The sequence below is a fragment of the Malurus melanocephalus genome, unplaced genomic scaffold (assembly GCF_030028575.1).
Source record: "Malurus melanocephalus ecotype Western Australia unplaced genomic scaffold, MMel_1.1 scaffold_372, whole genome shotgun sequence".
Taxonomy (NCBI): Eukaryota; Metazoa; Chordata; class Aves; order Passeriformes; family Maluridae; genus Malurus; species Malurus melanocephalus.
In genome coordinates this window covers 529,867-552,422 of record NW_026623604.1, presented here as the reverse complement: position 1 = coordinate 552,422, position 22,556 = coordinate 529,867, and the positions used below count along the sequence as shown (strand labels likewise).

Here is a 22,556-nt window from a genome sequence, read left to right as displayed (position 1 = left end):
AAAGAAAAAGAAAAAGAAAAAGAAAAAGAAAAAGAAAAAGAAAAAGAAAAAGAAAAAGAAAAAGAAAAAGAAAAAGAAAAAGAAAAAGAAAAAGAGAAAAAGAAGCATTCACTGCACACTTGTGGGCTTGATGTAAGTTTTCCTGCAGTTGTCACCAAAATTAATACCACAAAGCAAAAGGCAGGAGAAAGTGTCCCTATCATAACGCTCCCCATCTGGAACCTCTTAGCAGAGGCACAGAGCACTGATGTATATTTGACACACAGAGTTTTTCCTGCTTTTCCCAAGAGAAATATGTGTAATGAAGAAAAACAAAAACACGTTAGGCAGCAACCAAAACATACCAGTGTAACCCGAGCCCCAGCTTGGCTCCCGCCCCTGCTGTCCTTCCTCTCAGACCTCAGCCACTTTCTGCTTCTTACCGACAAAAAATCATCCACACCAGCCCCTCCAACAAACAAAAACCAACCAAATCAGAGCTCTGCCATTAAATCAACACAATAAAAACCGCTTTTTTTTTTCTGCCATGTAAAAAATCTCACGAGTGAGGAGAAGGTTAAACGTGAATCCCCACATCTCCAGCCCTTCCCTGTTTTTCTGTGGGATTATATAAATAATCTACAACTCTTCTTGAGCAATTCCAAAATTTCAAGCRCCACTGAGCAGCAGCATCAAATTTCCGTGCCTTGTATGCAGCTTGAATGAGTCGCTTCCACCACAGCAGCGCTGCCGGGCTCATGTTTTCCAGCTTTCATAATTTTYCAGTAGCCATAGGCAGCTTCAGATGTCTGACTAATCCATAAAAACACCTTTCCCCTTATTTCCACARTTCAAGTGGTGAAACAAGAGCTTAAAAATACTTACTAATAAGTGTTGGGATGGACCAGCACACMTGCAGGAGTCAGACCAAGGTGCAGCACTGAAAAAAATTATCTCATTGGATTGATGGGAAGCATTGAAAAATAATTGTCTTAGCAGTGACCAGAATACTGGATAAGCACCAGGAAAAACAACAGCTGGCACTGGTTATTTTTAGGGAGCAAAAGAGAAGTCTCAGAAATCAATGTGTCCCTATCAGGTATTTGTGCTAGGAGAGGGTGTCTATTTTCAGCCGTTAGGTAAAGCAAAAGAGGACAATTCAACAGGTACCAGCTGTCACCTTCCCAGAGGAATTCACTGGGGGTTTCCTTGAGGCCACCATGGAGAGGTTTCCCATGAAAGGCACAGTTTCCTGAGCTGGGTTATATCTGACACTGCTCCATCCGCTCCCTGCACAGGAGGAACAGCTGCGAGGCGAGCACGGAGCAGCCAATGCCCCGTGGCACGAGATGGGCACGATGCTGCAATTCCGTTCATCATCAGAGAGGTCTCCAGGCAGGGAAGGAGCTCTCTCTTCCAAGGCTATTCTGCCAAAACCACCTATTTAGCTTTGCGCAATGTTCTCCAACTCTGCCAAGGCTGGTGTTTCTGAGAACAGCACTGTGGGGTTTAAAGGAAAAGAAAATCCAAACAAAAAAAAAGAAAGCTTTGAATTAATGAAATTAAGGAAAACGTGGTGAGATTTTATACTCCAACTTTCCACATYGCAGAAAAGGTTTCAAAACCAACACGGATATTTTTCTGCTGTCCACCTTTTCCTAGCCTGGCTCTGCAAAATGCCAAGTAGTTGGGCTGGATGTTGGGAGCATGTTTTCCTTTTCCTTTTTGGAAAGGGTAGGAGTCAAACYGAGCCCAGGCCCGGCGTGCAGGGCAGATGTGCTGCCAGCATGCCAAGGATGCAGAGCCCTTTTGCTGCTCCTTCTCTCTGCATTGAGATGAGCAACAGCTCTTCATCATCCACCTCAGCCAAGCTGGAGAGATCATGAGTGGGGACTCACAAACACCTTCCTTCAATTCCGTGATTTCATTTAGATATGAAGAAATGTAGTTTGAGGCTGTATCTTCCACAGAGGGGCAGGATTTTTAACACGGCAAGTATTAAATTTTACAGCRGCCACACACATCCAATATCACTGCAAGACTTCCAGAAGCAAAGAGCAGGACCAAACCACCCATTCTGCAATCATTTGACCCAAAATGGAGCAAACCAGDGGAAGGAATGCAGTCCCAATTTTTACAGCAGCATCTGAGCACCACTGAAGCGCCTTCTGGGATCTCTCCCCACCAGCTGCTGAGGTCTTTCCAGATGTGAGGAGAGCAGGGAAGGGAAGTGGGAGGAGGATGCTGTGTCACCGAGAATGTCTTAGAACAAMTTGAGTCTCCAAAGGAATTGATTAGCATTTAATTCTGCCATCTCCTTAGTCTTTTTGCGGAATACCAGCAGAATATTTTGCGGCACACCAGCTTTTCAAACCTTCCTGCCCTCCAGGAGAGCACAGGATAACGTGTGCATGCAATAATGCATTGAAAGTACAAATATTCCAAAGAAAGGTGGATGAAGCGCCGGGGACCTGCTGTGCTGAGAGCTGTGCACGGGTGTTTCCCACTCCAGCTGCCAGCAGGAGAGACACAGCAGATGCACTCGGAGAATCCACAGGGGCATTGCTTGCCGGAGCAAACGGCAAACCAGGCTTCGTTATCCAATTAATTTCATGCGAATATGCAAGGCTTCSTTAGAGCACACGCTCATTAACTTCCCTCTCCTCTGATTTCCTGAAGCGCTGGTTAAACGTACACAGGTATTTATATCTCATTTCTTTTAACACCTTTTCTGTTTCCTTGCCACCACACAGCCTGACAAACCCTCCCCGATTATTCCTGACTCTGATGAGTCTCAGTCCCTCTCCATGGTGTAATTACACAAAAGGTTTACAACTCCCCTTGTAGAAATTTGCAGCCTCTATTCCAGTAGAATTCAGACCAGCATTTCTTTGTTTCAACTTTGATGAATCACTACAGTGTTTTTAAGCTTTTTTAGTAAGCCTTCTGTAACTAAATATATAGAAATTAAACTAAAATCACAACCTGATGTTGGTATCAAAGTAGCTGTGATGGGACACAGAGAGAGATGGGAAATTTTGTAGACAAATGTAAAAGTATCTTTAACTAGCCTGACTGGAATAGCTGRAAAACCCAGCCACGTCTTCTGCCAGGCTGAGACAAACTGCAAAGATCAAGTACTAATCCAGAGTATTTTTTCTCAAKTTAGCAAGAGATTCATCGGTTGAACTTAATGGGAGAAAAGGATCCTTAACCAGAGGAGCCAAGCGATGTGAAAAGGCAGAGGAAAAACAAGCACTCCCTGTTCTGAGCAGCAATACATAATTTATAACCCAAATAAAACCACATTTCCATCTATTATTTGGAAGCGAGTGGTGACCTAACACGCAGCAGCACTGCAAAATGAAGAGTGGGCCGTTACTAATTACACTTGGTTTGTGCTAACGAACTGAGAATCAGCGTTTATTTGCAAAGAAAGGAGCTGTTGGCACCCTGGCACTCACTGCAGAGTGAGGCTGGAATGCTGGAGCATCCCTCCCTGCAGCATCCAGAACGATGCCCAGGGCACAACCCCAGCTCCCCCAGGACAAACATCACCCCTGCACGATACCATAGGGTGAATGTCTTGGATCACAATGACTGATCCAAGACATCATTTTGTGTTCTYAATAAAACATATCCAAAGTGGTTGTTTTGATGCCCTGGATGTCCCTTCATACGGCAGAACAGAGGTTTACAGGATTTTAGTCAAGCTCAGTCGAGTGAATGTGGAGGAACCAGATGTGCCGACGAAAACCAGGCTGGAGGGYGTCTTAGATCAGATCTCACTTTCTGCAGCACCTATTATCCACTTCCAAAACCTTTATTCCATACACAGAGCTACAAAGTTGCTGCTGAGAGGCAACAACCACATCACACACTACCCAAATCTCAAGATGCTGACAACAACAAGGACATGATCACGCATGTGGTCAAAATATCTCCACAAARATCTGGAGTGGAGGGATTTGGAAAGATTTTATGGGTGTAGGGATGAAAGATCCATCCTTTAAATAACAACGTACACATCATCCTGAAAGTGGGATTAAARCAAGGAGCTCAATCACTCTGGCTGCATTTGGGATGATGTGAATTTATTATTTCAACCTGTTTATTATTCTTTCCTTTTTGCATTGAAAAATGCATCCAGGATGTAGCAGGAATTGCAGGATTGCATCTGTTTATCCTGGCTGGGGAAGATGGGGACGCTGCTCCTGCTGGCTCAGTCAAAGCAGCTTTATAAACCCCAACAAAAACACCATCAGTGCTAACTAAGGAGGGATTTGTTTGCATCTTTCAGGAGAATATTAAATGTTTTCCTTTATTGACTTTAATCAGCAAGTAAAATACTACATTGAAAAATTTAACTCATGTGAAAACAACATTTCTTYTCTAAACAGATCTGCCTACAGTTCAGGAGGAGAGTGGAAAAGGAAACTAAAAACACTGACAGAAAGGAAAACCACAGAAAGAAACCTTTCTTTCTCTTGCTGAGCCTCATCCTCTTGTTTATAACTCCCGAGGAGAACAGCAGCACGATTGTCCTACCTCGTGCTGGCCGGATTTCAGCAGGAAGGCTTYGCTCACCCGGCCTCCGGCATCCGATAGCGAGGCCTTTCCCTGGTCATCCGTCCTTTTCACTGCTCCTTCTTCCCTGTCTGCCCCCTTGGATGGCATCCAGAATAGGGGAGCGACCAGTAATTCACCAGCTGCCCTGGCTAAAATCACCATAATAATTAAAACCCAGGTGGGAATTAAAACGAGGCAYGGAAAAATAATCCCACAGTATCAGGGACTGGACAAAAAAACAGGGGGGAAAGGAGGGAATTGATGCTGAGGAGATCTCAAATTGAAGTTTGATGATAAGAGATGTGCRAAGTCTGCATCACCTTCAGAGGTTCCCACCTGTCCTCTGCTGACCCCTGGCTCACACGGCACAAATCCATGGGGCACCCTATTCCCAGCTGGATCAAGATCCTGATCCACCTACCAACACATGGTTTGGGGGCTGCTGCTGCATTTGCAATCCTTCTACTGCCACTTTAGAAAGCAAACGCATCAAAGATAACTCATGCAAGAGGCAAAAAGAAGTGAAATACCCACATTGAATTATCCACACATTTAAGTCCTGACTCACTCAACTGTTCACCTTCTGCATTCCCTTAACCCCATCCCTGGCACCAATCCCCAGCAAGATGCACAAAATTAAATGGACCAGATTCCATGGCAAGGAATGGGGTGGGAGAAAAAAAATAAAAGACCATAATTTTTCCTGAAAACACTCTGAGCAATTGCAAGTGTCCTGCTCCAACTGCATCTTTGTCCAGAGGAATTTGGCTCCTAAGAAACTGAAGTGTGGATCTGGCCATCAGGAGTGAAGTTRAATTAACTGTGGTTTGAGTCAGGTCAAATAAATGAAAGTCCTTCCAACCYAGCCCATTCCATGCTTCTATTAAATGCAGTGACTTTTCTCAAAGCAARAAACTTAATGGTAAGCTAAAGCCTATTTTCCACTTTGAATTTTGAGTTGAAAGCTTGAAATTTAATTAAACTCTTTGGAAAAATTAGCGGTAAAGATCTTACGACACGATAACCATAAAGCAATTTAAACATTACAACCATTAMATCAAAATATAAACTTATGGCTCCTTCAATATTTGCTCTCAGATCCTCATGCCTTAAGCCACGAGGTGAGACATCCTACTCATTCAAAAAGCTTCTCACAGCTCCGTTTCTYTTGCCGAACAGACCTGATTAACACGGAAAACCAGAAATATTTTGCTTACTCATAATTCTATCTTAATGAAGCTTTCCCAGCACCAAAAACCCACTGAGGGGAGATGATCTAACAACCCACAAGAGTGTCACAGCCTAAATGGAAAAACCAGCCGGCCTATTCCTCGAGTACCCCCCCGCCTGATGGGGTCGATCYGTGCAGAGCAGGACAAACGCTCCATTTGCTGAGAGCTCATGGACATCTTTAAAAGCCCGGAGATCAATAAAGTGCAATTAAAAAACTTAGTCCAGGAGGGCTCTAATGTGATGTGGATTAAGCAGACGCTGACCCATGCTGATCTAAACTTGAAAATGGGCCTCAATGACAACCTTATTCAGATTTAGAGGAGCAGATAGAAAACAAATACTGTATTTCTATTTCATATTTCTATATCTTGTGCATATAGTATACTTATTTTATATTTTTATATCTCATATGTAATATGTTTATTTTCATTAATATATCCCCTACACCTATTATATTTTTATTTTCTTTCAGTATATCTAATCTTTGACAAGTTAGGGAATGCATTTTTGGTGTCAGCTAACACAACACAGGTATTCCAATGTCCTTAATCCTGAAGCAATTGTGGCTGATCCCACTGAACCAAGGCTGATCATTAAAATCCCCTCTGTGCCCCAGCACTCTGCTGAGGTGCATYCTCGTCACCTGGGGGATGCACCAAAATTCAGAGTAATCTCAACTCACATTATTTATCATTTCAGGCTCTTCTAAGGGAAAACGTGGCGCTTGGCCCTTATTAATCGCATGGTCCATTGGAYGATGCATTAACTCAAGCATCCAAGTGAGTGTCCACTCTGTCGATAAACCCTGCTAATAAATCTAATTATTAACGCCAGCTGAAAGCCAGGCTAACATCAATATGTTGTCCTTTTTTTTAAAGCATTATGTTTTTTTCCAGTTTCATTGAAATTATTTGGCTTTCCTGCAGCAGATGAAAACCAGATGTTGCAGAGCGGGAAGGGCTGCGCGAGCCAGAACGAAAAACCAGGACGGCAACAGACAGGTCGCACCCATTCATTACCCACATATTTCCCTTCTGCCAGGAGGTTATTTCGATTGCATCTCTGTGATTACAAAYATTATAATTGTGATGTAACTCTAGAAAGCCCCGGGTCGTCCCTCGCAGCCCAGGGCCGCACGCGAGCCGAAAGGCGCCGGCAGAGTTTCTYTGTGCTGCGTAAGCACTTTGGAAAGCCTTGCTCTCATCTCCCAGCCTTAATGCCAATATTATGCTTTGTAATCCCTCCTGGAGCAGCCCAAGCCCAGGATTAATCCAGGCTTAACAGSTCTTGGATGCCCACTTGTTTCACTGAGAATATTCAAGAGGACAAGGAGTTTGTGAGCATGGACACAAGGCAATTTAGGAAGTTTCACTGAGCAAAATCAAAGGTGCATCCTCATTCCCCTGATTTGCAGCACAAGTGGAGGAACAGGAGTTGGGTTACTTATCATTTTAAGCAGCTCCATGATGCAAAAATAGGGAGTATAAGTAAATTATGGGTGAACTTACACTAACTGGCCACATGCCTGGCAATGGAAATGGCAGGTGACCCTGTGCTGGATTTTTAGACATATTTCCCAAGCCAGAAAGGACTTGGAAAGTCTTTGCTCTGTCCACAGTATTATTTTTAACCATTTCATGTTCATCTAACATGTCTAGCAATAGAATATTCTGATTTAAAGCAAACATCCAGCGGCAATGATGACMGAATGCAGGAGCAGGTCCTCCTGTGCTTCAATTTGCAGGAATAAAAAGAGAAGGAAGGGGGAAAATGAGCCTTGTGCTGATTTGCTACACAAAAATCACCACCCAGCAACACTGACAGCACTGCTGGGAATTACACATCATCAGCATCCCAGTGTTGAGCAGCTGCTATTCCAAGAAATTCATTGAAATTCCTTTAAAACTGACTTATTACATATGAATTTCACCTCCTAGYGATGTAGCCAAGTACTGGAGCAGCATCTCCACTTCTACCCAACGTGTAACAAACACACCTAACCTTTCATTATGAGATGCAGTAATTAACATATTGGACACACTTCCACAACTCTTCAAATATTTCAACTGTCCATCACAGCTGTGCTTTTCCACAGCACAAAGGGTTTACTTGTATTATAGCTTGAGAATCGTTAAAATAAAGCTTTTTATATTCACATTAAGCCACAACCCAGAGAACGCAGCAGGGTTTTACCTGAGTAATTGTTTGGGGACTTTATATGACACCTGAGATKTATTATTATTATTATTATTATTATTAYTATTACTATTACTAGTAATAACATTTATTTTATGTAATTACTAACATCTATGACATCAGYAATGCAGATTTCTTTCTGTRTATATGTATATRAATATATTGCTATTACATAGATTATTACAGGATATATTAATATATCTTAATTTGGACTTCTTTGTGTCACCTGCAATGCAGATTTTTCTCTGTGCATACATATTATTACACTATTATTACATTCCATATATTAATATAACAAATATTATTATAGATGTTATTTTGAACTTCTTTGACACCTGCAATGCAGATTGGGGTGTGTGTATATATGTAATTGCATCACTATTACCATTATTATTATGGCAGATATTATAATATATATATTATTTTGGACTTTTATGTGACAACTGCAATACAGATTTGTGTGTGTATTCATGTAATTAATACTATATTACATATATTAGTATTATAGGAGATATTAACACATTTTATTAGTAGTACTATAGAAGGTATTAACATATATTATACCAGTTGTTGTTGTTGGGTTGTTTTTTTTTTTTCTTTTTTACTTTTATATGACACCTGCAATGCAGATTTCTATTTGCTTGTGCATGAAGTGTCCCAAAACCTCCAAAATCCCACCTCAGATTTTCCTCTAGCTGTTATCTGGAGAACTAAAAGGAACTGCTCCTTACAATTTTCCCTGGACAGCCCATCCCAGGGAATGGGGATGTGTCCGCAATGACAGCGAGGTTTTGCAGGCTGATTGTGTGCATTCATCCCCTCCTGATCAACAGCTCCGGGGAAAAGCGCGGAGCAGAGGGAATCGAGCGATCTGCAGCGCGACCGACAAAACAAAGGGACAGTGACGCAACGCCACAAAACAGCTCCCAGGTCAGGYTTGGCAGCGGGCTGGGATTAGATCACTGCCAATCCCGGCTTAAGGAAAGCTCCAGCATGAATTTCCTGACTAAGGTAAAAAAGCCTGGCTCAAATTTATGACCTGCTGGCAAGGTTACCTCTATCCCAGAGGCCTCCAAATACCAGGAACACTCTGGCCCAGAAATGCAGAGTTCAGCCTAATAATTCAAACACATTCCTCCGAGCATCGCCAGCTCCGCAGCCGTAGCCTTGGAGATAAAGACAAACTCCAATGCTTCCAACTCCACATTTTTCAGAGCCTTAAACTAAACCAGAAAAGTGTATTTCCAAAGTTTGCAAAGTTCCCTTTTGATGAAGAAGTGGATATGAGCCTTGTGGAGAAGGTTGTTTTAAGGAGGCAACATCAAATCTCCCCCATCTCCATCAGATGGAAACRACTCTTATCTGTATTTGCTGAACAACAAAAAATATGGAGTTTTCTGCTCTTCAGGACTATTTTCTGAATCTCCTCAAGTAAAGGATAATTCAATTTGTAGATACAAGAAGAACACCTCAACCAAACCCCACACTTCCCACAGGAGAGACTCAGGGCTACTCCTTATACTTACCAGCCTGTGTGTAGAATATTTGGAATCCTGAAAAAGCACCAACTCTTAGAAAAAGGATTTTGCATTACAAAATCTGCTTTGCCTCCTTTTGTTTCTTCATTTCTTTCTTTTGTGTTTCATGTCCAAGCATGTCAGATGCTTTACTGAAGTCTGGATCTGCTTTGGAAAGCGCTCAAGCAACAAATATTTGGGATACAGCTTCCACCCAACCCACCACACTAAAACTTTGCTCCCCAAACATGTTGTTTCTCAAAAAAAAAAAAAAAACAAAACCCTGATTACCTCAATGATAAAGCAAATTAAGTATAAACATTTTATCCCTATGTTGGACGTGAGCATTTTCACCCAGATGCTTTCATTCTTCTTTGGTATCCTTCACAGAAATCCTTGGCCAAGATTTTTCTCCCAATTAAAAACCTTAAGTAAATCTGCCTGTTTTGGAACAATCAGTAAATCTTTGATCTCCACCACAAAGTCACCGCACAGGAATTACATTCCTTTGTTCTTATTTCCTCCTACCAAAAGAGAATAGTGTGGATCTGGACAACGGTGGCAAAAAAAAAAAACCCCAAAAAACCAGGTATTTATATAATTACATTATGGGCAGAAATTGATGAACTTTTTCTTTTTTATATATATATATACACACACATATATATGTTCCATAAATAATGCTTTTCATAACAGCAAGAATCCTGATTTGTCTTGTGCTGTGATAAATTTTTAATTATTTTATACATATGTAATAATCAATATTGTACCAACTTTTCCTCTCTTCTGGCTTTCCTTATGGCTGTTGGCAGCYAAGCTGACCCCAAAAACACCCATCCAGATTTATTAGATGGAGATTGTGCCAATTTAGGAAATTCCTGAGCTACAGTTTCCTGCAGGCGGTGGGACTGGCAAGGAAGTGTCAYCCTGTCCTGCCTCACATCCTCGCAGGGATGGGATGAGGATGAGGTGAAGCCTTCATCTGTTGGAGCACAGAGATCCTGGTGGGCACACGAGGAGGAAGACCTCACTGTCCAAGGCTCTTCACTACAAACAGGATGTGCTTCCCTTCATGGGAGCAGAGAGCAATGGTGGGACCCCAACCACACAGGGAGAGAAAACTTTGGCACCTCGCTGATGCAAGGCGGACATAATTTGTTTTTTATGCTTTCTATGTTAAAATAAAATGATCTGCAAAAGGTGTTATAAACTCTTCAGATTCTGCTCGTCCTTTCATCTTCCCTATCGCAGCCTCTGCCTGGAGAAGTCCAAATCCCCAATCATGGTGACAAAGCCAAAGGCTCAACTGTCTGGCACAACGTTTATCCCTCATCCATCTTAATTAAGGGAATRGAAGGGAGCTGCAATCTGCTGCTGCCGTTGGGGCAGATCCCTTCCGCAAACACGGCGAACAATGATTTTATTTGCCTACCCTGAATTGCTGCCATGAGCTCCTGCGAGCCTTGTGCAATGTGGGATTGGGAGAGGATTGTTCCACCGCCCTCCACTGAGCTTTAACTTAACCTCTACGTAATATTTAACCTCCAACAGCAAACAAATCAGAGCAGCTCCCTGCCTCTGCCTCCCTTAAGTGCCTTACACTTCTTTTAACCGATTTCTGCTGGATTTGGCAAAGCATTGGGGCAAATCGGGAGGCACTTGGTTAAACTTCTTTATATCCATCAGATGTGGAACAACAAAATGCAACCCACATGCTGTAGAAGAGGTGGACAACAATGCCCATTCCAGCAATTCCTGGATTTAGGCATTTTCAGTGACCCTAAACACTGACCATTGTCACACTCCTCAGTGAATGCACTGACTTTGCTATTCCCATACAAATCATATGGGGAAAGAAGCTCCCCCTGCACAGGAAGCAGAGCTTGTGCCCTGGGCAGTGCCCAGCCCTGCACAGATAGTCCAGGGGGCTGTGGAGTCTCCCTCCCTGGGGATATTGCAGAYCTGTCTGGGCACAATCCTGTGCCCTGTGCTCTGGGATGGCCCTGCTGGAGCAGGGAGGTGGCACCAGGTGACCACTGTGGCCCTTTCCACAACCAACCCCACTTTCTCTGTCTCCCCACTGTTTAAGTGACAGTAACAATTCCGGTGCTACAAATAGCAATTCCTGCCCTACAAATAAGAAAGGGAACACCTCTCTCCCTTGAAGACATGCAGGACAGAGTCAGAAAATTGTATTTGGTGCCTTGGGATAGAATTTCAGAGCTCAGTAGGGCACCTTGTCATTGAGCAGGCAGGAGAGGGATTTGCTCCTGGGGCAGCAAACYCAAATGCTCTCCCAGAGGTGTTCAGGGGACAGCACTCAGGTTCCAGGCCTGGAAAAGCCACGGGGATGGCAGAAACCGTTAAAAAGCCCAAATTTGCCAACTGCTACCTCCGGAGCTGGGTGTAGTCCCTGCCCTACAACAAAGGCTCCTTGTTCCCAGGCTCTTCTGTTCCCCACCAAGGGCTGCAGCACAGCACCCACCTGGCACCCACCCAGCACCCAGCCCAGCGTGTCCAATCCAATACAGGCTCCCCAGCCATGAGAAAAGTCAAAAGGGTCTCAGAAAATGCTCCTGAAAACCAAAAAACTCTGTATTTTGACTGGGAGAAGGAGGGAGGGGGGAAAGAAACAAAATCCCTACTAGGGCATTAACTTCTCACTCCGTGACTAGAAAAACACAGCGCTGTRTTAACTATGTACATTAGGGATAAAAAGTCCTTGTCTTGGTTATTAAACCCTCATGGAAGCCTTACTGAACAGTAGCAACATGATCTTTGATCAAAAACATTATTTATCATAGTGCTACATTATAATAACTGCATTTGATAAATAGAGAGAGGGAAAAAAAATAAGGTAGATCAAAAAATGGGCCCTTCCTTCATGTTTTGCTAAATGAGMACCTTCATATTCAAGTTTTACCAGAAAAGCTGAATACAAATCCAAATAACAGACACACTGGTGAAATAAAACAGAGAAAGATATGAAAAAAAAGTGGTTTTAAGAAAGTAAATTGTTCTCTAGTACCWTATAATGCTGAGCATCATCTGGGTTTGCAGGAACATGTGGTTCCTGCCAGGGTCAGACTCAGGTTATATTGTAYAGATACATAAATATTTATAGAATCTGGATAGCCAGAGATCCTGATACTTAGGGGTCCATAAAGTCTGCCTATCTAGGGGTCCATAAAGTTAGGATATCTTGCAAGGTGAGCACTCCACCCAGCAAGGGCAGGGTTTATTTGGCATTTGCCTCCTGGAAACAAAATAGCTCCTAATTCTTAAGGGTGGAGAAAAAGCAGCTCCATATAAATGTGCTTTAAAAACAAATCCATCTCCCTGCTGTCATCTCAGGGCAGAAACACCAATTTCTGCCATTCAAYCGCAATAATCTGGACTTTGGAGTAATGAAATATTTGCTGAAGATAGCAAGTAATGAAAAATAATAATAATAATATTAGACCCAGGCACTGATACAGCCCATCTGGATATGGCAGGAAGACTCTACAGTGAAAATATTGAATAATTCAGCRTCAGAAAAAAGGATGAACAAGACGCTATTTGATCCAGAGCCTGAACTGTAAAACCTCCCCAGMTGAAGAATCCCAGCATTTTGCAAGCGCTGGTGAAAAGCAGTTGGTGCCTGAGCCTTGCTGTGGGAGTCCTTTGTGTCAGGCCTGCACGAATTCTTCCCACATTAGGCATCAGCTGGATAATCTCCGTGCTCTGCTCCCTCTCTAACCTTTCCAGGCACTGGGGAGGCAACAATGCAAAGGGAAAAAATCCTGGCTGCTGCGTTCACACCTACCCCGCACACAGATGGGAGAGCAGTGATAATTGCAATATTATAGGTTAAAAATAATCAAAAGTGAGTAATGAACAGAAGAATAAATCTTCCCTCTTCCCTTCATATAAATCCATTTTTTGGATATAAAAATTTTAGAGTCACAGGATACAACCCAATTACTTAAACATCAGTGTATTGGAAACTGAATGTTGTGAACTGAATCCGAGAATCTATTTCTTTTGTAAAGACCACTTTAATGGAATTTGGTTACCTCCCATTAATGCTGTTCTTAGTAGGGGGTAAAAATGTAAATATACTGAAATTTTGTCTCCCATTAATACTGTTTCAAGCAGGAATAGGGAAAAAATAGAATATACTCAAAGTTTATAACCCATTAGCACTTTTCCAGATAAAAATATGAGTATGGTCTCTTGCAAGCATCATTTCTCACAGGCAAATAACAGCACCATCATTCCTATAGGAAGAGAGTATCCCCCTATCCTGGCTCTGCAGGGTCAGGGTTAACAGGGTGGGATCTGCAGTGGAGCTGGGTCCTACCTGGGATAGCTCCAGCTCTGGCACACACRGGAGAAGCAGCAGAGGCTGCGTGCACAGGGAGCTTTGGCCCCTCTGTGCTGTCCAGTGCCACCCGAACCTGCTGGAAGTCCAGGACATGCCTGATCCTTCCAGTTAATTGATTTTTCTAACTCCACTCAATGGCTCTTTGTTTGGCTCTGGAAACATCCAGCAGCATCCACTGCAATTCCAGCAGTGTGGAGCCGTTCCGCCAACACCTCCAGGGCCACAGCTCCAGCTGCTGYTGCCAGGGCTGAATTCAGCTGGGAGGATGCTGGCCATTGCCACAAAGTCCTGGAAAATAACATTCAGCATCTTCTAGGTGCTGCCTGCATCTCCCTCCAACAATCAGGATTTTAAAAASCCCTAAAAACAAGGGCTTTCAGCCTCCCAGACCTTCAGGTTGCAGCTCTGACTTCCCCACACAAGCAAAACACACACATTGCACAATACTRCCCCAGAAATCAAAAAGCAGCTCCAGCTGCTGCTCCTAAGGTTCCTGTACAAACCACCACCACCATCGGGAATGAAAGTTGGCAGGGCCAACTTTACAAAAACCTTGCTGCAATCCTTTCCAAAGGAATTTAAGCAATCAATTCCCTATTTTTTTTTTTTTTTGGTTTTGGCAGAGATGCTGCAGATGCACATCAGCTGTGAAGGGCAGCAGCAGCTCCCTTTGGCCACTGCCGGCGCTCCGAGGCCTCTCCCAGGAACAGGCTCTTGGCTATTTTTTTTTCTTTTTTAAGCAACTGAGAGATCCCCTCTGGGATGTTTGAAAAGGCAAATAAACAGCTGCTCAGACAACACATCTGGTGTGTGTAGCTGCCATGACTGTACTCCTGTGACAGATGAGATGCTGAGAAAGGGACGGATGAAAAAATAATYTGGTGCAGACTCCTTTAGACCAAGGCTCATGCATTACCTGAGTRAGGACTGGGCATACCTGAACCAGAGAGAAATCTCCTACTTCTGCAGTTTTACGGAGAATTGAAAAAAAATTAGCAAGATGTAGTAAACTAGCTTGTATTCAGAGCTGCCCAGAAAGTTGAAGTGTGGTTCAGGAGGAGGGAGGAGGATGCTAAACCGGCACAGGGTGACGATCCCATCCTCCTCCCACCTGGAAGGGTTACAGTCCATGAAAACAGCTGGGATTCCAATATAAAGTTCATCTGGATGTTTCTAGTTAATCTAATTAAAGAGAAAAAAGGGCTTTAAAACACCATTCCAAGTTCATATCAACAAGTTCCCTAGATYTGGGATAAAATATCCCCGTGGCTAAAGCACAGCTCTCCAGGTAGAGCACAAATTGAATCATGGGAGGATTTGGATGAGAATGGAACTTCAAGGGTTCTCTAACKCAACCCCCTGCCCTGGGCAGGAACCTTCCACCAGACCTGGTTGTGCAACCTCTCCAACCTGACCTTGAACGCTTCCAGGRATGGGGCAGCCACATCTCCTCCAGTGWGRRGAAACTTTTCCAAYCTAAACCTCCCCTGGCACAACTTGAGGCCATTTCCTCTCATCCTCTCCCTTTCTCCCTGGGAAAAGCCTGACCCTTCACAGCTGCCCCCTCCTGTCAGGGAGTTGTGCAGARCCAAAAGGTCCCTCCTGATCCCTCTTTTCTCCAGGCTGAGCCCCYTCCCCAGGTCGCTCAGCTCTCCTGGTGCCCCAGCCCCTTCCCTGGGCACGCTCAGCCCATCAATTTTTTATTGAGCTGTGGCACTCTGGGTTCCTGATGGAGCACCAAGCTGAGCAGAAGTTTTCACCTCAAGGATTGCATGGAGTCAACTGGAAACAGAATGGAATCGCAGCATGAGCAAGTCTGCCTCAATTAACTATACAAAACTGTGGATTTTGAGAAGTTCAGTCACAAAACTAAACAGCCAAAGTGAAAAATTCTGGTAAGCTCAGCTCTGCTGAAAAAGCAAGTTCCCACAGGGAAAAATGTGCTTTATAAGAAAATGGGGGAAAATAGAGGAAAAATATAAAGAAAATCACCTGTTTTTAAAACAACTTATGACAAATAATATATAAATGTGCAAATCTTTTTTTATAAAATCTTTTTTCACCAAAAGAAGCATATTGCAACCATTCCAAGGAGCAGGACTRCAACAAAATTTTCCTATTAAATCCCAGTGGAGGAAAAAGAAAATCCATAGGATTTACATCAAATACACTTTAAAAGGACATGCCTGGTCTCAGCACACACCTCAAACTGTGTGCAGCTAGTGGATGATGTCACCGTGTTTAGATGGCAGTAACAGCTTGTATTGACAGCTGTCCCCAAAAGTACGATTTGGACAAGAATCAGGAATCTCATACAATAAAAAAAAATCCCAAACAATAGCCTGAAGCTGTTCAAGAAAGGTAAATTAGGAAAACAGAGAAGCTGCAAAAAAAAAAATCTTAATTTTGCTCTGCTTCCGTTCCTGCTKTGTGAGCACAACACCAAAGGCATTCCCAGGAACAGGAGGTTCCATGCACTTGTCCTGCCAGAGTCACTTTTCAAGGAGGAAAAGAGATCAACGGGTCCAAGTGAGCTGCTGGCTGCTCCATTCCCAGAATCAGAAGTCTCAGCACAAAGAGCTGCGTCGCTGCCTCTGAAAGACAAACCTGAGCTGAACACCATCTGATCTTAAATACGCAGTGGCAAAACAAGTGGATCAAAGAAGGTGTCTGGAGGAGAGGAAAAGAACAAAGGAAAAGAAGAAAAAAAAACCTCAAAAGTTTGGCATTTAAACTTCCAGAGTTTATTCAATTTATTTCAACCACAACTCAAAAGGTCAAATCTGTAAACGGTTTGCAGGGTAACACAACCCAAAGCTCTGCCCTGAAGGTCCCTTCCTTGGGAAATTCTAGGAAGAGAAGGAAAAGCAGAAATATGGCCACTTTATCTTTAAGGCTGCCTGATTTGTGACTATTTGGAACTGGTGCTGGCAGAGCAGAAGAAATTCTGGATCACCCCCACTTTCTCCAAGAGGCCTGGAAGCCGACGAAGCACAACAGCAGCCGTCCAGCTGCCGGAGTGAAAGAATGCAAACTTCTGTTCCAACAGCAAAAAAATATAACAGATATGATTCAGGATTTTTTTCCCCTCAAAAACAGCTGCAGATCTTGCGAAAGGAAAGCAAAAGGCTGGAGCACATCCYTGCCCTCCACCTCATCCCAACACACTCAACTCCCCAGGACACTGCAGCTTTGAGCAATCTCATCTAGTGAAAAGAGAACCAAGGAGAGAAACTACAAAGCTGCTTTTTAAAGGAGAAGAAGATGAAAAATTAGGAAGGAAGTCTTCCCTGTGATGATGGTGAGGCCCTGGCACAGGGTGCCCAGAGCAGCTGTGGCTGCCCCTGGATCCCTGGCAGTGTCCAAGGCCAAGTTGGACAGGGCTTGGAGGAACCTGGGACAGAGGAAAGTGTCCCTGCYCATRGCAGGGGGTGGAATGGGATGAATTCTCTCAACCCAGACCATTCTGTGAATGGTCCCCAGAAGGAATGAGTGGCCGCAACCAGAGCAGGAATCCCASGAAACCATTTGTGCTGCCTCTCTCCACCCAAGAGCCAAGCAAGCAGATAAACTATTCCTGAAAAAAGCAGAATCTAAGAAAAAAACAACTTCCCAAACTTCCTTCTACCTTCTTTTTCATGGAGATCTCTCTTCCCTACCTCTCAAAATCTAACCTAGACAGAGATGCTCCCTCTCACACTGCTAAAGAGAACTATAAAGTGACCTTGGTCCAACATGACACATTAAGCAACTTACCAAAGACTAAACAGCATGGAAGTGTTTCAAATAAACAACAGTATTGCAGGTGGAATAACAGGATTGGAGGTGGAACGCCGTAGTTTTCATACCGGTTTTCTGAAATGAATGTGGTCACCGATGTGGGTCACCACAGTAACCACTATTAATTGCAGACTACAAGAGCCTGGTCTCATGTTTTCTCACCAGCTCCAGCAAGAAACAGCTCCATAATTTCTTGGAAAACAACAGGAGAAACAGCAGTGAACGTAAGGACAGGGAGTCCACTTGCCTGCGTGCTTTAAGAGAATTAAGTTTCCTGCATGCTGTCCCAAAAAAAAAAGCCATTTTAACTCCTTTACCTTCAGTTTGTCCTGCAGCTTTGCTGCTGCTCAGGGCAAAGCCCATCCCAAAGTACTACAATCATTTGCTAACTCCAGATTAAATTAGCTCAGCCCATTCCACCTGACATGAAAACACAAAGAGAAACCTTTTGGCTTTGCAAAATGAAACTCTTTGCCCATCCTTTGTTCATGGGAAGGGAAGGGAAGGGAAGGGAAGGGAAGGGAAGGGAAGGGAAGGGAAGGGAAGGGAAGGGACACCAAACCACCTCCGTGCATCACGGCTTCCAAGGACAACAGCACAGCCAAAGCTAACACATCACCCRTGTGCAGATGGGCTTYAACCAACAGAACTCTAACCAGCAAAGCTGGCAATTCCAAGGAAAACCATCTCAAAGACTATGGGGCAAACTCAAGATAAGTTAATTAATGAATSCTGGTATCCCACTTCAGAGTTTCATACCTGCAAAGTTGATGGTCCAGATCATCTATTCTCTAATATACAGGAAGAGTCCTCATAAAGTAACCAGTCACAATGGCCAAATCAAGCGCTCATGGTTAGAAAAGACAATTTTGGCCATGAAAGTTACCTTTGAYTTCTTCCGCAGCTCAAAGAAGTCGAATGCACAGAAACCCCATAAATACATTATCCATACRCTGTGTGCAATGAATTTTCTTTCCAATGTACTAGAAAATAGCTACTGATAATTCTCATTTCCATTTTCCCACTGAGAAACCACCGAGATAAACCAGCATTAAGAAACACTTGAGTGAAAACAAAGCACTAACAAATCTGGCAGCGAGCCATTTGCTGTACTTTTATTTTTATCCTCWTTTTTTGGGAAGCAGGTAGGATTCTATAGGTGGAAACACAACCTTCTCTCATTGCTACTGCAGTTGTCACTTTATTATCAGTATTTAGCAGATAACCTCAGAGTAGTGTCATAATAAAACCCCAACTACTTGGGTTTGGTTTTTTTCACCATTAAAACATTTCCACACTGCTATCGTTTCCATCTTACCTCAAGCACTGGGCCAGCTCCAAGAATAATCTGTTCTACTCCGCTGGCAAATCCCTTCTGGCTGAGAGCGGTGAGGTGATGAATCAGAAAGTTGGTGCTCTGTGTCTTTCCTGAACCGCTCTCTCCTGAAATCACGATGCACTGGTTCTTCTTCCTCTGGAGCATAGCATGGTAAGCCACATCTGCCACCGCGTAAATGTGGGGCTCCAGCTTCCCCAGTTGATGGTTATCGTACATTTTGACATATTTGGGGTTATAAATAGGTAGGAACTTGAAGGGATTGATAACAATGAGGATGCTGCCAACGTAGGTGTAGATTTTTTCCTGCTTGAAGCGGTTTCTGAGATTTTCCAGGAGCGTTTTCTCATTGAGGTCCGGCAGCCCGCACAGGTCATCGTAGTCCTTCTGCTGGGGCTGGGGGAGGAAGCCCCGCTCCACCATCCTGCGCCGCTCCTCCGTCACGCGCAGCCACGACTGGAGGCTGCCGTAGTGGATGGAGCCATCCAGGTTCTTCTCCCGCAGCAGGAAGCGATAATCCTCGCCACTGATGCGGTTCTCCAGCGCCATGCGCGGCCACAGCATCATGCGCTGCACCGGACAGTCCGTGGGGTTGAGGATCCATTCCTCCCCTCCAAACTCCTTCACTTCGGCCAGCACGTAGCATTTTGTTTTCTCGAGCTGGAGTTTGTTGATGAGCGAATCGATCACCTCGGCGGCCGTGGATGTTTTCCTGGCGGTGATGGGGCAGTAGATTGTCCCCTCTGCGATGCTCCCGGGGTAGATGTGCAGCGTGTACTCGCTATCCTCAAAGCGTCGTCTGCCTCCAACATCATTTACACTCATATTGGATCCTTTCCCATCAGTCCCTGCGCTGCATAGTCAGGGGTATCTTGTCAGGTCATCATGCTAGCAAGGCTAAAAAGAAACAAAACAACACCAGGTGAGGTGTTATCCTCCAAATGYCCCAAAGCTGTAGCAGATAAAGGTATTTAACATCCAGACACTACACACACAACACAGGCTCCCCCTCCTCAGACATAACTCCCACAGTACCTCAAGCTTTTGCTAATCTTGCCCCCAATCTGAGGTATCATAAAGACCCTCTGATTTTCAGTGAAACTGTATTTTATAAGCAACACACCAGACAACGCCATGAATCAATCCCACGGGTTGATTCAGCACCCACGGATTTTAGCTGCTAATATAAAATTACCATCACTGCCCCTGCACACCTGGCCCTTGCCCCAGATACATTTTTCCATGGTCCTGTGCCAGTGCAGAGTAGACAAACTCCATTCCTTTCCTGTCCAGGAGATTTTGAACCCAGGAAGATTTAATCAGYAGCACTTTTTCCCCTACCAAGTCATCCTTTTTCAAAGATGTTCATATTCTCACACTGGATATGAGTTACTGCAACCAATTCCCTCCTACAAWCACACTTTTTATTTTTCTTGTACTGCTGAAAACCAAACAAACACAAATCTCCAGTGCTGAAACACCAAATAAATGTGCAGCTGATTTCTCAAACTTCAGAAGATGACACCCATCAGCAGCCCCAAATGAAAGCAAATCCAGTGTTAAAGGGCCTCAGTTCTCCATCAGCTGGCTCTAACAAACTCCAAACTGCCCTGGAAATGTTAAGAGTTATTCCAATAGAAAGACAAAAGGGAACTACGAGAAATGCAGGACCCTCAGAGCCAGGATCTGGGCAATCAAGTGGCACTGATGCTTCATACAGATTAAAGTTTACACCATGCACATCCTAATGTTTCGTATTTTCATTGAGCAGTGCTCCACTGGGGCAAGACCTCACAACTATGACAGTTCCCTCATGACACCAAAATGCTCAAGAAGGGCCAAAAATCATGAAGTTGAAACCCACGACAAGTTCAGGGAACTTCAGACATTTGATGTTGGGAAGGGTATCCAAAGAAAGCATTTCACTGGTCACCCTGTCCTTGTGCTCTCCCCAAATTCTCAGATCCATGACCTTCAGTCTGAGCACAGCCACCCCCATCTTCTACATCCACTGCAAGGCTGGGATCTGGAGATTTGTCTCCTTTCTGAGGCCCTCAAATGAACAGCACTATTTTATGCTGTATTGTTTCTCGCTCCAATATTTCATTAAGTGTATTATCCCMAGCCACGCGCTCTTCAAAGCACAGAAATTAATATGTCCCAGTGAAATACATCTGGCAGGGATTCACGGCACATTGCTTGGTAGCAGGACATACATTATGCACCGGGAAGCGTTCCAGCTGCTTTCCTATGGCTTTACTACAGGCACAGATGCAACAGAAATTATGTCAGGGAAGTGCTGGCTTGGGCTTGCTTTGTAKAGCTCTGCAACTCCAGCACCAGCCTTTCATCAAGAAGGGGGGAAAAACCCCCTACCATACTTAAGATCGMTAATTCCTCACCCAGATTTTACTTTAAAGCTCAGGCCAAGAGGACTGGCTATTTTTATTGGTGTTATCAGTGCGTATCCAAGACTGCTGACTCACGTGAGAAGTGCAAACAGGACTTTAGGTTGGTTACCTTGAGCAAACCAACCTTCCCTTCTCCCTCCTGCATGTTCAATAAATRTGCTATAAAGCATCAGGCCTCTCCACCCCACCCACCCAAACGTCTCCAGAGATGTTTATTCTGCATGGAATTGATATAATAACAAACATCTGTGYCTTCTGCATCCAAACAACATGAATCCAGCCAGATCGTGAGCCAAGCGTGAACCCCGTGGAGATGCTAAAAGCCTCAGAAACTCTGGGGATGCACAAGAGCCAAGTCCCTCTGCACAAAACCACTCAAAGACCAGAAGCTTCTGAGAGCAGAATGCAAAGGGGTGTTAATTGGAGCCTTGTAAATCCCARGGGTGCCACAGGGTTTATTGGTAACAACCCCAAACATGGCTCGGAGTGTTGTGGGAGGTCAAAGCAACATTAATGAAGTTAATTGGTTGTGGTGTCCCAAGCCCTGCTGCACATGAGCCCAGCCCTGCTCAGCATCCAACACGCCTCGTGCACACAGCCAGCTTTTCCAATGCATTTTGGAGAAAATAATGCAATGAAATRTCCATCCTGAGGTAATTAGCACATGTCAGGGAGAAAGGCTCTCCTAATGACAACCAGCCAGCAGGCTGTTGTATTAGCTATTACGTGGCTTGGAAAATGAATAATATTTTTGCATTTAGACATAAAAAATTAAATAAGAACATGAAAAAAATGACACACAGTTTGTATTTTGCCACCCATTAATACTTGCTCTATGCACTACTTTAATTAAAGGCCCTTTGAGTTGCTATGTGCTTACATTCATATGAGAACATATAAAAATGATGTACATTTCAGCCATTTATACGTTTTGCCTATTGCAGGCTTCTGGGAATGGACTTGCCAAAAATGTATGGACTCTGCACGCCTGTGAAAGGAAACATTTATGGCATTTTAAGTCAATACAGAATCATAGAATGGTTTATGTTGGAAGGGACTTTAGAGCTCATCTCATTCCACCTTTTGCCATGGGCAGGGACACCTTCCACRGCCCCAGGGTGCCCCAATGTCCAGYCTGGCCTTGGGCACTGCCAGGGATCCAGGGG

The 22,556-nt window shown here is 43.9% G+C and overlaps 1 protein-coding gene across 10 annotated transcripts in view; it reads right to left on the bottom strand.

Annotated features, from left to right (window-relative positions):
• MYO9A (myosin IXA) overlaps positions 1-22,556 on the bottom strand; it is a 169,982-nt gene that overhangs the window by 118,591 nt on the left and 28,835 nt on the right. For all 10 annotated transcript variants that reach the window (XM_057378746.1, XM_057378748.1, XM_057378747.1 and 7 more), the window contains exon 2: positions 18,962-19,876. In XM_057378746.1, coding sequence (XP_057234729.1) covers positions 18,962-19,804 — 843 coding nt within the window. In that variant the 5' untranslated portion in view covers positions 19,805-19,876. The remainder of the gene's footprint in view (positions 1-18,961; positions 19,877-22,556) is intronic.